This window comes from Triturus cristatus, chromosome 2_1 (assembly GCF_964204655.1).
Source record: "Triturus cristatus chromosome 2_1, aTriCri1.1, whole genome shotgun sequence".
Lineage (NCBI taxonomy): Eukaryota > Metazoa > Chordata > Amphibia > Caudata > Salamandridae > Triturus > Triturus cristatus.
In genome coordinates, this window is record NC_140581.1 from 896,045,386 (window position 1) to 896,062,102 (window position 16,717).

At 43.9% G+C, this 16,717-nt stretch overlaps 1 protein-coding gene across 1 annotated transcript in view; it reads left to right on the plus strand.

The window, feature by feature from the left end:
• The window catches only part of PCSK5 (proprotein convertase subtilisin/kexin type 5), a 1,432,234-nt gene that overhangs the window by 1,372,914 nt on the left and 42,603 nt on the right, over window positions 1–16,717 (plus strand). Inside the window, exons 35-36 of the mRNA XM_085633086.1 lie at window positions 785–885; window positions 7,330–7,513. Of these exons, the coding sequence (XP_085489212.1) occupies window positions 785–885; window positions 7,330–7,513 (285 nt within the window). The remainder of the gene's footprint in view (window positions 1–784; window positions 886–7,329; window positions 7,514–16,717) is intronic.

Sequence of the window (16,717 nt, forward strand, 5' to 3'; positions counted from 1 at the left end):
TGACTAGAGACAAAGCACTTTAAATGTGCATACCTAGCAAACAAACTAAAAATATCTGGAGGTCAAGGACAGCAAGGACGTCTGACATCGCTAGATTAGAGACTAAAGACAGCAGGAAGTTAGAAACAAGTCTTTTCAGCCTATGCTCCAGGATCTGGACAAGATTCCCTGTGACATCAGAACAGCACCAACCCTCTTACATTTCAGGAAGTAACTTAAAACTCAACTCCCCAAGTAAAACTACTGATAAGGCTGACGTCTTAAACTTTCACTTGTTCTACCAACTCCCCCTGTCTCCTCCTCCCCATTTACCCAATTTCCGGCCAGCTAAGTTGGCATTTTAGAAATGCCAAAACCTAGATACAGATATGTAGGCATGCATACATTGATTCCGATATGAGTAAAAATCCGTTCCTGCAAACATTTTCTAACAGTAGTTCGAGGCTGCCCCCTTACTTACAAAAATGCATCTATTTTCAAGCTTCTAATATTGGAGTCTAATGATCAGAAGCATGTTAAACGCTGAGGAACCGAGCTCAGAAAATATTCAGAAAATATGGCACATATATTGCTGAATATCCCAATCTGATTTTTCTCTAAATGCAGAATTCCATAAATGTAATAATACAATTGTACGTACAATTTTCGATCATGGCATCCATTCAGTACTAATGTATTGTTCAGTTTCTCTAGTATAAACATTGCCTTGGTGTAAAATAAATCTAACACATGCTTGGTTTAGCCTACAAGATGATATCTCTTATTTGCTTATTTGTTTTCTAAGGAAGAGGAGCACTTTCCTGCACGTCCTGTGTCTGGAGTTATAAACTTGAATCTCAGAGCTGCATTTCCCTCTGCATGGCAGGGGAGTACCTGATTGAAGAGGTAACATTGATAGTGAAATTGTGTCTGTGGAGTGATGTGCATAGTATTCACCAAACAAACACTTGTTTTGTTTTCTTTGACATTATTATTTTGCTTTTTCTTACGACCTACACAATCTTTGCGGTTATATTTGGTCCATAGATTCTTGGATAGTTGTGTTCCATAATGACATAATAAAGACAGAAGAGGTAATCGAGGGCCTGTTTGGTGGCCCCCAGCCTGATAGGCCAGCACAGATACCAGAGGTGTGGTTCCGTGGCCAAAGCGACTGACTCTGGAATCTGGGGATCACGGTTCGATCCCCGGTGCCGGCGGCAGATTAGCCCAACACCATGTGACTCTGGGCAATAACTTGCTTAATCTTCCCAACGGCCCCCAGCACCTAGAGACCCTTACGGGTGATTGTTTGCGCTTTACAAATGTGGATTATTATATAGTGGTGTAACGCAAAGTGATGGGATCACTGCTCAGGCCTAGTCGACATAAGCACCTTTGGCTCCTTCTGTAGTAGCAATGTGATCAAGAAGAATAAAAGATGTGTTCAAACTTTGCTCCTACGTCCTTGGATAGTACACCTCTAGGTCTTCTAGCTACTACTCTAGTCATTTCAACAGAAGAACAATCTAAGATTCAGAAAATCTTTGAGAATCCAACATGAACAAGGAAGAAAATGATTAATTATCCACCTATGAGTTATAAAGAGACTAACATATGAACCTCCTGATCTATGTTATTAATGAGTTGATATCGAAATGGTAGAACATCAGCATAACTATCAATGTGGTTGCACCAAAGTAAGTTTTCATGCTCAGCCCCTTGAATTTACTGAACATGGTCAACAGTTTGCACATTTAGAGGCCTTTAATCCTTTACCCACTTACTGACCAAAATTCAAAGCACCAATGAATTTGTAGCCTGGTTTATAAAGACCTCGGATGTGAAGCCTGACTCTTTTTACACAGCTGCACAAATGTTAGCACTGTCAGGTAGCATTGCACAAGAAAATAAGTCCAGAAAAGGTGCTATAGCTTTTATTTGTGGTGGTAATATATTGATTTTTAAATGACAAATAGTCAGGCTTTGTTCACTGGTTCAACTAACACATTTCTGCCTAATGTCCTCGGTCCCTCTGGTCTATTTCTGAAACGCTAACAATGTGCATTAGAAACACGCAGGACCCTCCTGGGGATGATTTTATAAGAATCCTCTCAAAATAATAGTTAAAAGCCTAAAATATGAATTCCTTTCATCAGCAAAAAAACTGGAACCTCTTTTTTTTTTTCAAAGTTCATGTCTTACGTCTTTGCGGCTTTGTTATCTTATCTCTATATTGTTTAAGTAGCCCTGCTTGCTGATACTTACCTGTGCAAGGAAGGTGAGTGTGCTCTTAACAATCACTTCAATCAGTGTAAATGTTACATATAAAAGGAAAATCTAACAATAAAAAGCTCATGAAGATGATGTGCAAAGCCAAACAGAGATGGTAATATGCATTATACAATGTAAGTGATGAACACAGGTAAGCGATTCATATTTATCGAAGAATGATTTTCAATGTCATCAAATGAGGTTTCTTGAGGACAGCCTTCTAGATCCACACAGGAGAGGGTCACCCTCTCATTGTTCCATTAATGGAAGTGCCTTGATGACATTAAGGAACCCATGATGTATTGTGCAGCAGCCTCCAGAGATAGTAACCTGTAATAATTGTGCGATAGTCGACTGTTTACCTTATGCATAGATATAAAATGTCACAAGATCCCTAGGTAAACCTTTTGTGAAATTATTGTTTCCAAACACCTCTCAGCATCTCACCTTGACAATCACAGGCTTCCAAGCCTATTGGAAGGAGAAGAGTTATCTCCTCGCAGTGAAGGCCCTCCTGCTACGTTCGTCGTCCTCTAGTTACAATATAAGGACGCCTGGGAACTAAAGTTGGAAAGATCAAACCCCTCCACCCATTGATTTTTTCTCCTGTCCATAATTTTTGTTGTCCATTTCAATTATGATTCATGTTTAGGTGTTTTAATCACATATGCTTCTGACAGAACCAGAACTTTCACTTTGTCCAAGAATTTCCAATATTGTTACCAGCCTGGTCAGACTGGCTGTTAAATGAAAGAAACTTAAATGTTTCTGTATCCCAAAAGCTCTTAAAAATTAAGCCTGTGTTTTATCACATGGTTTTACTGAACGTTTTGATATTCTTCAGTATAGATCGCATCCCATTTAATCCAAATTCTACATTTTGTATAGCCACCAAAGTCATATAAATACTGTAGCGCCTCTGTTCCAAGTAAACACTATTGGTATAATTCCCTTAAATTTTTAGGTCTCACCTGAGCCAGCGCATGCGCCGCGCGCTCTGGCGAGACATTTAGTGAGTGGGCTTTAAAAAGCCCGACCACAGCTTTTTGGCTGGAATAGAGCGTGCGGTTACGCGCACAATGACGAGCGGAGGCGCCATCTAGCTTTCCTCTCTCATCATGGTGCGCGCACACCACTCGCCAGACGTGCCTCCTCGCGTGCTTGTTTTTTCTTGGCTTCAAATTGCCCATTAGATGCCCTCTCGACTCCTGGCTTTGTTAGAAACAAAACAAACTGCCACTGGCGAGACTAGTGGAGCTTTTTTCTATAAAAGGTGATCTCTGAAACGACGGTCATCGCGAGATGGCAACATCCGCACTTTTGGGAGAAGAGAGGCATGTTGTTCTACGTGGGCCTTTGTTGAGATGCCACCCACAGTTCAAACAGCTGGTCCTACTCCTTTGCTTGTTGTTGATTGATATGGGCATACCATCAGCACAAACATACTGTAGATTGTGCCACTTGATAAATCAGCTTGTCTCTGCCAAATCCCATGCCAGCGTTGGTACGGTTTCTCTACCAGCAACAGATGAGGTCGCTTTTTATCATCGCCGTGCCTGGAGCGTGAAGGGCCGTTTACACCGACACCTTGGGTACAATGCTGCCCTTCAGAGACATCTGCCGCTCTGTAGGTATTGCCAAAGTCGGTCAGCTTTAATCATAAGTGCACCACAATCAAACATATATTAAAAACACCACTAAGATCCCACTTACAGTTTCCAGACCTGGTAAGTCATCATTAAACTTTTGAGAAAAGGATGACTTTTCAGAAATGCATATATGTGAACAAGACCACTGCTTTGTAATCTGCACCCACAATGGCCTATTTGTTTGGCTCAGTATGGTGCGGCTTTACTCTCTCGCTCGGTCTCCATGATGACATTAACCTCATTAAGTAGTTATATAAAACAGACATAACTGAGGCTCAGAAGGATGCTCACAGCCCTGGGCCTTGGCGCCACTGCACCTGCTGCATCATTGGCAGGATCACACCCTGTCTCCACTCCACCCAATACACACTGCCCAACTGCAGCTTGCCGCAGACACCAAATAAGGCTGCCACAGGGCCACTTTTTCCGACATGAATATTTTAATGTCTTCGGCAGTACAAAAATGCAGGAAATCAACTAAAGCCAGCATGTTTCCCCTTTCCGGTGCATACTAGAACAGTATTTATAAAATCAAAACAATGCTCTTTTTAAAATGTGTTCTAGAGGTTCCTTATTGACCAGTGACTAGGGTTGCCACCCAGCCTGTCTTCTACCAACACTACCAGTATTTTAATGTACAAAAATAAGCGAAATCACCTAAAGCCAGAATTTTTTTGCTCTTATCTGTACGTACTTCAAACAGCATTTAATAATAGAAATTACTTTTAAATGTTCTCCAGATCAGCACAGATCCCTGACAAAAAAAATAAAACAAATACAGACAGAAAAGTCATGGTACAAATGATTATTCATAGTTATATGTGGTATCATGTTCAGGTCTGTGCACACTATTAAAGCTACAACAAATGGCCGGTATTTTTGTTTTGGAAAGGTGACAACGCTACCCCTGACTGATAATTAATGTAAATAAAGTGAAAAAAGAATCACAAGGTTTGGCCATCTATATGGCCTCTTCTGCCGACTGGAAGGGCCAAAGGTGATGTTTGGGTGGGCTTGGCCCAACTGGCCCACCGTCTAGAACCGGGACTGTGCCTAAAACGCGAAGGGCCGTGCACACCGAGACCTGGAGTACAAAACTGTCCTTCAGAGACATCTGCCGCTCTGTAAGCACTGCCAAGTCGGTCTGCTTTAATCACAAGTAAATCACAATAGAACATTTAAGAAAGATTCAATTAAGACCCCACTTACAGTTTACAGACTGGTAAGTCGTCATTAAACTTTTGACCAAAGCATGTCTTTTCAGAAATGCATATATGTGAACAAGGCCACTGCTTTGAAATCTGCACTCACAATGTCCACTTTCTTTGGTTCAGTGTGCTGCGACTTTACTCTCTCTCTCCATGATTATTTGAAACTCATCAAGTTATTGTTTAAAACATGACATTCACGTCATACAAGTCAAGAAGTCATGGACACGTCTTGGCTTTAAGAATTGTGAACCCTTGATAATTGGCTTATTGCATTTCACATCAATATGTGTAATTTTTCTGAAATTTTGAGTAATTATGCAAAGGCATATTACATGAATTTCGCCAACCGCAATACAAAACCTCTGCTACCTAAAAAATAAAACAAGGTAGTAGAACTATTGCTTGAAGAACCACAGTTTATGTAATTCCTGATCATTTGCTGTAGTCTAATTAGACATAAGTTGCCGAGTGCAGAGGAAACAAGCATTGGCATAGCCAATAGGTCTCGCCTTTGGGAACTTATAAGTATTTAGTTATGCAGCACAATATCCTTACTGCAACAACATTAACTGTTGCATGGCTAAACACTTATAAGGTCCCAAAGGCGAGACCTATTGGCTATACCAATGCTTGTTTTTGTTGTTGTTGCAAAGAATAATACACATTAATTTTCATATTCATTCCGTTCACAGCATTTCGGGGGCTGCTTTTTCCTTTATCAGGAGACTTTTTACCCAAACACCCTAATAAAACAAAGTAATACAAATAGTAAAAAGACTGTGGGCCCGATTCACAGAACTAACTTAAGACAAAATCCTAAACTTACTACTTTTGGTATTCACAGAAGGCATTTAGTAGTAGTAAAGTTAGGATTTTGTCTTACGTTTGACTTAAGACAGACTTAAGACAGACTTAAGACAGACTTAAGACAAACTTAAGACAAACTTAAGACAAACTTAAGACTGACTTAAGACAGACTTAAGACAGACTTAAGACAGACTTAAGACAAACGTAAGACAAAATCCTAACTTTACTACTACTAAATGCCTTCTGTGAATACCAAAAGTAGTAAGTTTAGGATTTTGTCTTAAGTTAGTTCTGTGAATCGGGCCCTTTGAGAACACTTCTTGCGGGAGTGTGCTACAAATGTATCTGCTGACATTGGGAACCATTCCTACAAAACCGGGAAGCAAGCTTCAATGAGTGTTTGGCATAGACACCATTATACACATGCAGGAATGAATGGGAGCCTACTAGAGGATTCTTACCAGCTCAAAATGACTAAGATTTCTGTTGTGAGACTGCAAAATGTATCAAATATCTATTGAGATAGTAATAATGATTGATCTAATTAATATGTATAATTACCTTCAGTTATTAATTTCACTAATTGAAATCTCTTAATTTTCCGTATAATCATTTTTAGTTACTAGAATCACCTCCAACGCTTTATAGTACTCCTTTAACAATCTAGTCTAGTCTAGAAATGATGATCGGTAGAATATTCAGTCCAATCAGCTTCTTTATTACCTGTGCTACTGTGCTATTCTACTAGCTGAGCAACATTGCCTTGAACACCTTTTAACAGGTGCATTGGGTCCTGGGCCTCTGTGACATGAATTGCATCATGGACGCCCATTCACAAAAGAATAAAGGAAGCAAAGGGAACATTAACCATAATCGCAAAACACATCATTGACCCGTCAAGAGCCTCCTTTTGGCTGGTGAAAGGTTAGGAAAATGAAAGGAGTGGAAAGTTCAGAAAGTTAGCACAGCTGTTACAATCCAGTTCCAGGCATTTGATTCATGAGCCGCATGTCATAGTATTCACCTTTTCCCCCAGGACAAACCAGTGGCAGCAGGCGGTACCCTGGCCACCCTAAACTGAGGTCTATGAATGTAACTTGTTCTGCTGCTGCCAAGTTAAATGCCTGTTTCCCAAAATTTCGTCACAGACTTCCCTTTGAAATCTGCATCCCTCTGGTCTTGATTTTAGCATACTGTAGGCTAAAAAGCAGATCCTCTCTTTTTGAAAATGTGCACACGAGGAGCAACATGCCAGCATCTACAACGCCTTTATACACCCTACTTCCAAATTGTCTCAATTTAGGGTAACTGAGATTACTTAAAAGTTAACATTTCAAAATACTCATGTTGCCAAGTAATCCTCTTCCAAATGTCTTTAAAATGACTGTGTCTTCTTTGTTTGACTCAAGGAACCTAAACTGCTGTGTGCTCCCTGCCACGATTCTTGTGTGGAGTGCAAAGGACCTGGAGCAATGAACTGTACTGTATGCCCCGCCAGCCACCTGATGCTCCTTCAGGAGGGACGCTGCGTGCCGTGCTGTACGCAGGACCCAACGGGAACTGATGAATGCTGTGACTGTACTGCAGATCTAGGTAGGGTTCAAGCATAGACAACCGACCATTCCTTGCTGTGGAATATTATGTTCTTCTCTCTCATGCCCTCTACTTTCACAAGTGAGAAGGAAATACGCAGTGCTCAATAACCCTGGATCAGGCCTCCCCAGAGACTAAGGGCCCAATTTTATCATAATGTTGCGTCACCCTTGTGCCACACAAGGGGGCGCAAAGGTGACACAACACTAAAGTCTGATTTATCAAGCCACAAAAGCCACCTTGCGTTGCCCTGAGTGGCTTGATAAATCTAGAGTAACACAACACAGCGCAAATTGCTGAATTGCGTTACTTTGCCCAAGGAGGCGTTCCCTGGGGGGAGCATGGGTGTTCCCACGCAGCCACCTATGGATTTTGGAGCATTCCCAGATTCACTATCAGTGGTAGACCTGGGAATGTGTCAAAATGCTACGCCTCCCCAGGTGAGGCGTAACAAGGAGAAATATCTTTATTTCTCTCCTTTTTTTCCTCCTTCTGTAGCACACATAGAAGGAGAAAAATGCCTCAAAGGATTGTTTTTGAGCAGGAAGGTGTCACTTGCTGCACAAAAAAAATCCTGTCTGCAACACAGGCACCCTTGCATCATGGCAAAAGGGTGCCTGCATTGGCACTAAGCAGCACATTGTGGGCCAGCACAAGAAGAGGACAGGAATGCGCTGTCTAATATTAAATACGGCGTATTCCTGCCTTTTCACACAGTGCGGCACAGCAAGGTGACCTGCTGCCTCACTGCGTAAAATAATGATAAATCTACCCTTAAACTCTTTATGTTGCCTTTTGTGGAGAACTGGAAGTTCAGAATGTCCCTTTTCCATATGGATGGGAATGTTTCATTTAATGCTATTGTTATTTTCAATATCAGCATTGATCAAAAGTTATGACTGTCTCTGTTATACATAAATAGAGTTTGGGTAACTGGAAAATATCATCACAAATATAATAGTGTCTTTGGAAAAGTAAATGTGATAAATAGAAATAGATGCTCAGGCTCTTGCTGCCTACTTGATTTTCACCGTTGAAGGGCCCTTTACAGATTTTGCTTCCTACAAGCCCCTCAACCTGGCACAGTGTCTCTTTCCTTGGCAAAGTGATTTGGCTGGCATCTGGTGAATGATTCAAGTGTATTCTGACTGGTGGTATGGCCAACATAGCACTTTGGTTTTGTGCATCACAATGTTAATATTTCCACTCTCATATGCCAACTCCCAATGCTCAATGTCCCAGCAACTCAACAGCCACCTACCTGACCATAACATATCCTCACTGTTGGTTTCTACACTCCACCAATCATTTTACACTACTAGTTATATCCATCAAGCTTCCAATGTCTCCACACACCCCATATCCAAACAGAATCACCTCTAAAGTAATGCACAACATTTTTGTTTAAATGGTACACATAGTTCCATCCCTACCTTAATCCACATCAAATTAACTCTCCGCCAGTTTTGTGCCCAGCTGAATACTGAAATCCACTACTAGTTAACAACACCTACCACCAAACCCTTTCTACCTTTCCCTTCCTTCCTACAAAAAATGCTCATGTCTGTTCTCCTGCTCTTCATGGCCATTTGCTTCATCCTCATCTTTGATGTCACTACAACTATGACAGCTCCTTTCTTCTTAGTAACTGTAAAGGCTAACAGGGCTGCCACACTACCCTTGCCACACCTCCCCTGCATAAAAATCATAAACAGAGCCTTCACTAAAGGGGACAGAATGCTCATCATTCACAGAACCTCCACCACACTTACCGCTCTTTCATTGGCCCTGACTTTGCTCAGCACTGAGGTACTCACATTCAATGACCCTTCACTAAAATCTCTAATCTCAAATTCCTCTTGCATCACCCAGCTTCAGTATCCCCTTGCATCACTGACCATTCCATGACTTCTTTGCCAACCTGACCACCAACTAGGTCCTTGAAGCAGACATAGTCCGGAAATTAGGAGACTTCAATTTCTGTATGGACTGCCCATACCGTCAACCAGTTTCTGAGTTACAGTTGCCTTTCCAAACCAAACAAACCTCGTAGTGTCTCATAGTGACCATATATGGAGCTAAGGCCAAATTTTTTCAAGATTTCAGAGCAGCCATGTGACAATGCATTAACTCCATCAAACCTCTAGTCTCTTGTGACCAATGCTGAATGAAGTCCCTAGCAAAAAGGTAATTGATTTGCCCCCTTCATTCCAACACATCAAACGTCAACCCCCTATCAAGCTTTAACGTATAATCCTACCATTCATTCTAGACAGCCTGACACATGTCCAGGACTCTGACCAAACATACAGCTATAGAGACAATTCCAAAGACATTCCTAAAATCCTTTGTTCTCAAGGCTAAAATCCAGATTGCTTACACAAATGAAAAGACGTTTGGCACACTGCCTGGTGATTTCTAACACACCAGTACCAATTCCAAGTTTTGTTGCCCCAAACTCAACAAATTCTTCACAGATAAAGTGCTGAGAATTCAAAACTGGCCTTGCAGTTCAGGCTCCACTGTGGTGGGCAACAGAAAAATTCACAGTGGTTAGACAAATTGCAAGCATTCCTCCCATCAACTTTTGTGTGTTTTATGTACCACGTTCAGTTGTAAGGGTATGCCAATACATGGGTCCTCTGTTCACCGTGCCACTGGAACTAAACTACACCTGACTGATGAGCCCCAGTGAGGGTGAAATCAGTCTTGGGTAGCTTGTATTCCGGTTCAGGGAATACCTGACCCAACAGATCGGGCAGGACTGTTCCTATTGGAGCAGGGTAAAGTCTGATTTACATAGAGCTGGGTCTCATCTGCGTGGCACAGTGGACAATAGAATGAGGCGTTGGAATGCTACCTTGAGTGATTGCCAGTGGTTAGACTTATTGAAAGCATTTCTCCCATCATCTTTGTGTGTTTGATGCGAATTCAAAGAGGGACTGCATCACAGTTAGTCACAGCATGCAGCACATGCCCATCCCCATAAAACATCTCCACTTACTTTTTTTCACTATAATAAATCATTGACGCTGATACAAACCCTCCGCTCTCACAGTTTCTGGCTAATGTATTTCCTGCACCCTCTTTCAAAAGCTATGTCTCTATACTATCATCACCCAACAGGAGAAATCGTCAAATGCACCCCAACTTCAGGTTACATTTCAAAAGCTTCACATAATCCATGCACAGTTCTCCTAGAAAATCATTATGTGTCTCACATCCTGCTTAAGAACTATTTCCCTATTTTCCTATTCCCTTAAACTTCAGATATCTTGGAGATATTGGTATCTCAGCGGGAGTAATCTAGAGGCCAATGTAATCCTGGCGCTCTTCCAATCAGGCTAGACACAGAAAAGACTCTTCCCTTATATGAGAAGAATTTTTTAGGACAAGCAAACTCCAACTTCCTGATATTCTGAACCATCTAAATGTATTTGTCACCTCTACTTATGGTGCACTGATAGAAATTATACAAGAGTTTACCTGTATTGTGGATGACATGGGTAATGGAGAACAAAAAAGGTCAAACTCAGCCCTTTCTTTTAGGCTGTTATCCTAGATCACCACCTGGAGACTGCAACTGGTCCAAAACATCACCTGTAGGCTAGCAACCAGCCTCAAAAAGCCCAAGTTGTCGATTTATGACAATGCCAGTGGTAATGTAAGTGACACCATGCATCCTTTGGCTCCCACTTACCGGGATGGACACTTGCCCCTCCCTTAGCCTCTGTACAGCTCAATCTGCAGCTGAGAAGCTTTGGAAAGGCAAGGAGTAGATCTCCCAAAGGTCAACATGGTTTCCAAAAGCGTTTAAATTTTTTTTCCTCCTATTATTTGTCATGACTCTGAAAACTAGAGGTAGAAAGTACTCTGCCATGGACACCAAAGAGCAAATCAGGGGAAACAGCTGCTCTCTCTGGCAATCTCAGATTGACATCCTTGCATAAGCCTTACCCCTTTAATGACAGTGCTGACCCACACCACCTGCACAAATACAATTTATAATTTTATGCCCTACCAATGTCGGCTTAGCAGGCACAACCCTCATGCTTCAGCAGTAGGACAGTAAGATTTACCCCCAAACAGTGGCGTAACACAGGCCCATGCTGCCCCTGCAGTGCGGGGTGAAGATGAAGCTCCAGGGGGCCCCCCTCAGCACAGTACTCTGGCCGGAGAGCCCCCTCATTGAGTCTGGAGGGGGCCCCTCCATGTGCCTTGCGTGGGGCCCCCTCAAGTTTCGTAATGTCAGTGTCCCCAAAATACACCTCTGACTGCACACTCCCAACAACTTCCACATCTAAGTGTTCAGACAAAATCTAGATACGCTTCACCTTACAAGATCCTAGAGTCTAGAACGGCCTACACATTAAATCCTTGGCCCAACACCAAACAAATTACCTGGGCTTCTTGAGGTACCAGTCTCAATGCTGTCCTATCCTAGCCAATCTACAGCACATGCACTGCTTGGAATCATTACCCATGCCACTCCTACCCTTCCATGGACATCCTCTCCCAAGCCAGAAGGATCAATGTTTTATGTTCTCCAAAGACACCTTCTATTCAGTAATTCAGTTTAGACTAAAATTTGCTGTTAGCTACTGGACTGGTATAGCTGGATACAACAGCAAATGAGATCTCCGTGCTCTTTCAGAGAATAATAATTATAGAGCAGATTTATAGAGCGCATGTCTACTACATTGAAGTGTCCCAGCGCTAGGATTCTGCTCTAGGGAAATCTACTCACCTGGGGGATTAATAACATAAGGTGAAGAGCCATGTTTTAACCTGTTTCCTAAAGGAAGCTTCAGATGGTGCCTGCCCATTTTTTAAAGGCAGCGTGTTCCAGATGTTAGGAGCCAAGTAACTGAAATAGTTGCTCCAATTCTGGCTTTATGGAATTTAGGAACCAGAGCTAACTTAGTATTGGATGATCTTAAATTTCTCACCGGAACATGAGGTTTAATTAGAGAATGAAGATAACGTGGACTAATTTTTGACAGAGCTTTGTAGCAAAAGCAGAGAGCTTTAAAAGTAATTTGCTTCATAATCGAATTCCAGTTCAGGTCTCTTAAGCCGGCCCGATGGATGCGCACTTAGGAAGTTTCTTCAACATCACGGAGCATTTTTTGGATGCGCTGTAATCTATTGAGTCTCATTTATAAGAGCCCGAGATAACGGACATTGCAGTAATCCAGCCTAGAAATGACCATACCAGGCTAAGTCCTCTCTGGACTGGAAAACTAGCATCCTGGGACCGGTTTCAGGGTATGACCCCTCATTGGATTGGATGCCATTGGATTCAAGCTAGCCAGGTTGATGAGGGATGATACCCCGAAACCGGTCCCAGGATGCTTGTTTCCGGTCCAGGAAGGCCCTAGCCTGGCAGTTCGGGCTGGACTGGCAGGGTCATCACTGATTTGCATATGGCTGGGTCCAAACTAAAATGGCATTGTGAGCAAAACACAATGGCTTTAGGCCCATATCTCTGTACTGGGGGGGGGGGCTGGGGGGATGTTTGACAAGGTTCAGCATTCTGTCCATCTTCTTTTTCTGTTGCTATAGTCACCCCAAGTGGGAAGGATATGCCCAGACGTGGGTTCCATGCTCACTATGTGAAAGGATTCAAGCTAGCCTGGCTGATGAGGGGTGATACCCTGAAACCAGTCCCAGGGTGTTTGTTTCTGATCCAGGGAGGACCTGACCTGGCAGTTCGGACTGAACTGTTCCTGTGGGGAGCAGGGTCAAGGCTGATTTTCATTTGGCTGGGACCAAATTGGAATGGCATGGTGAGCAAAAAGACAATGGATTTAGCCCCAGATCTCTGTACTGGAAGTGAATGCATGACAATGTTCAGCATTTCATCCATTATCTTTTTGTGTTGCTATAGTCAACCCAAGTGGGAAGGGTATGCCCAGACATAAGTCTCTTGCTCATTATGCCATTGGATTCAAGCTAGCCTCACTGTTGAGGGGTGATACCCTGAAACCGGTCTCAAGGTGCTTGTTTCCAGCCCAGCGAGGACCTGGCTGGGCAGTTCGAGCTGTACTGTTTCCATGGGAAGCAGGGTCCAGACTGATTTGCATATGGCTGGGTCCAAACTGGAATAGCCGGGTGAATGTTTGACAATGTTCAGCATCCATTATCTTTTTGTGTTGCTTTTCCTCCAACTTAGTCTCAATCTCCCCTAGGACTCACCTCACAGCTGTCTCTCTGTGCACGCACTGTAAGATTGCTATCTCGGACTCTAGCTTTGCCAGCCTGCTTGAAGCGATTTCAATATGCCTGCATTCTTGGAGATCGTGACCCCACAGATATAAACTTTGAAAGCTTCCCAGATGGTTCGAGTTTTGCCACCGATTTAATATTAACAGAGAAATAGTTGTCTATTGCTTGCCCAAGTTCCTCCTGGAACACTGCATCCAAAAGAGAGCAGGGAGTAAATCTCCAGGCAAACGCGAGGGACCTTGGCGTGTCCAGTGCTAGCTCCAGCAGCACCAGTGAGTGATCCGAGTATGTACAGGGAAAATGTTCACAGTTTTAGACATGCGGCGCCACACTCCGGACCAAAAGTCAGAAGTCGAGTATGTGAGTATCATGTACAATGGAGTAGTGCATGTGTTTTGCAGCCTCCGAGAACTCATGACGCCAAATATCCAGCAGACCACACTGCGCCAAGATATCGTTAAGGGTGAGAGCAGCAGCCGAGGGATGCCTCAGAGGGCCCCATAGACCGGTTGCGGTCTGGGTTCAAGAAACTGTTAAACCACCCCATAACTGAGGCAAGTCCCAATACTGAGTAAGAGGAGTGCGCCATCTGTAATAAAACTGAGGATCATCATAATGAGGACCATATCCACCAACCAGCGGTGCCACCAAATTATCTTTATAACAGCACGCCACCAAGTACCTGCCTCCCAAGTCAGCGCATACCTCCTGCAGTTTCACACCAGTGCCCCTGCTCACCCAGAATAGCACTCCTGTGCCTGTGCAGTAAATCCCACCAAATAACAGTTCCCCTTCATGTGACACTGCATGATCAGCCCACTGCTAGGACTAGGTGCGTCTCCTACAGTACAGCGACATCTATGTCATGCCTTTGCAAATAAGCCACTACTTTGCGCACCTTCCTGCAATCATTCAACCCCTGACATTCCAGGCAAGGAAATCCAGTGAGTGTGGGCCACTTGCTGCCATCAAGGTCACACGTATACCATCAGTCACCATCATGCAACTTCACATGCCAATGCCACATCAAATGTATCTTATGCAAGTCATCTGTCTTGCTGTAATGTGCTTGTAGTGCTTGTTTGAACTAGTCACACCCACACTGCAATTCCCAATAAATTACACAGTGAACCAGACCCCATCCCATACTCACAGAACGCAACCCCAAACCAAACATTGTGGAGCACACATAGGGACAGATGTTGCCCTGCCAATACCCCCTGCAGCCCTTTGCCACAGGAGGCTGTTTTCAAGAATATCATGTGCTGGGAAAGTCTACTGGGTGTAGTAGTGAGGAAATTGCTCCAACCGCTTCTCTTCAGTCCTCAACAGGCAGCTGCTGCAGAGCCAAGGTCAGCCTGCCCACTGCCCAGGCTCAGTCCCATCTGGTCAATTAAACGCCACCCTAATGTGCAATCCGTTAGTGCCAATCCTCTGCGGGCAATCCACCAGATTGCATCCATGAGCATCTACTAGGTCGCTCTAAGTTCCTATTAGGCAGTTTTCCGTTGGTCAAGGAGTATAACCAATCCATGCAGTCCACAGAAGAGCACCCCAACAGGGACCTCTCAGCTCATCAAAAATGTAAAACGAAAAATGAGTCAACATGCCAGAAGGACTCTAGTCTTGTTCATTAAGGTCCTGTGATGCCACAGATTTCCACTCAGCTGATTGTGGCAAACAACGTCAAGCCTCTGTGGCCATCCGCTGTTTAATAAACTGCTGCAGCTGTTTGGGGTCTCCAAAATATTGAGCTATTCTATCTGTCATCACCCGTAAGCAGGCCGGGTAGAGTATGCTGTAGTGCAAATGGAGCTCATGTAACTTACGTTTAACTGTGATTGTTTCCTTGCCTAATGGATCTGCTGTGTGAAATCTTGGTAAATTGATATCTCTGCACCCTTGTGCAGCACCTTCAGTCCAGGTGCTCGGCAGAGCGCCTCATACCGGTCCCAGTAGTTTAAAAGTCTCACTACAATCAGGACAGAAAATCGATCTTTCCATCAATTTTGGTGAGACTCTCTTGCCTATCTCTGGGAGGGCTGTACCCTGTGATCCCTCCGCCATCATTGTGCTGTTGTCGAGGCTCCTGTGGATTTACCGCAAGTCAAACTGTAGTTTGGACTGCGATTTATCAGTTTTTCCCATGACTGATACTGCAAGTAGGCAAAGTCTGTAGTTGTGATGAGACACTCCGTGTTCCTCTATAGACTCGAGGCACCCCTCAGAAGAAAAGATAAAAACTTGCAGCCAGAGGGTGATGCCCCAAGTACTCTGGCTGGCAAAGATGGGCCCATCCAGTCAGTAACACCATCCAGGGAGGCATGGACAAAGGTGTCAAGACTCACCGACCCTTGTGGCCACTCCTCCATCATGGCAGCTGGTTCTCAATTACCACTACTCCCCAGGGAGTCCGCTGCCAAGTCACTGCATGTCAGACGGGACTACACATGAAGTAGTGGGCCGCCAGCCTTGCCCACGCTTCTACATGCAGACAGCCAAGGCGCTGTTCTCCCGCCGAGCACCCCAGGCAGCCACAGCAATCCCCGCAGGCCTGTCCAAGCCCCGTTCAACCTCAGGACAAAGTCCGCTCACCAGCACAGTACATGCAATTCTCGGGCGAGAGCGCCCCCACCTCACCTCAGCATCCACAGCAGCAGCCAGGCGTGCCAATCAGCGTCAACAGTGGCAGGCCGCTCTCATCTCCTTTGGCACCGTGGCTCCTGAATAGTGGTTCTCCGGGCTGCCCAGCTTCACTTGTACGTACTTCGACAGCACAGGATCACATCACTTATTGCAGCAGCTGCAGCCATCAATTTAGCTGCAATGGTAACGCCGGCAACATCATGCTAGACCACGCAATCTCTCATGGCTCTCTTTTCGGAAGCAGATTGGCCAAAATTGAGCTTTCCTGTGGCAACAGACCAAACAGGGTAGTATGCGTATAGCCAATCCACAGCACCAGGATTATGAAGA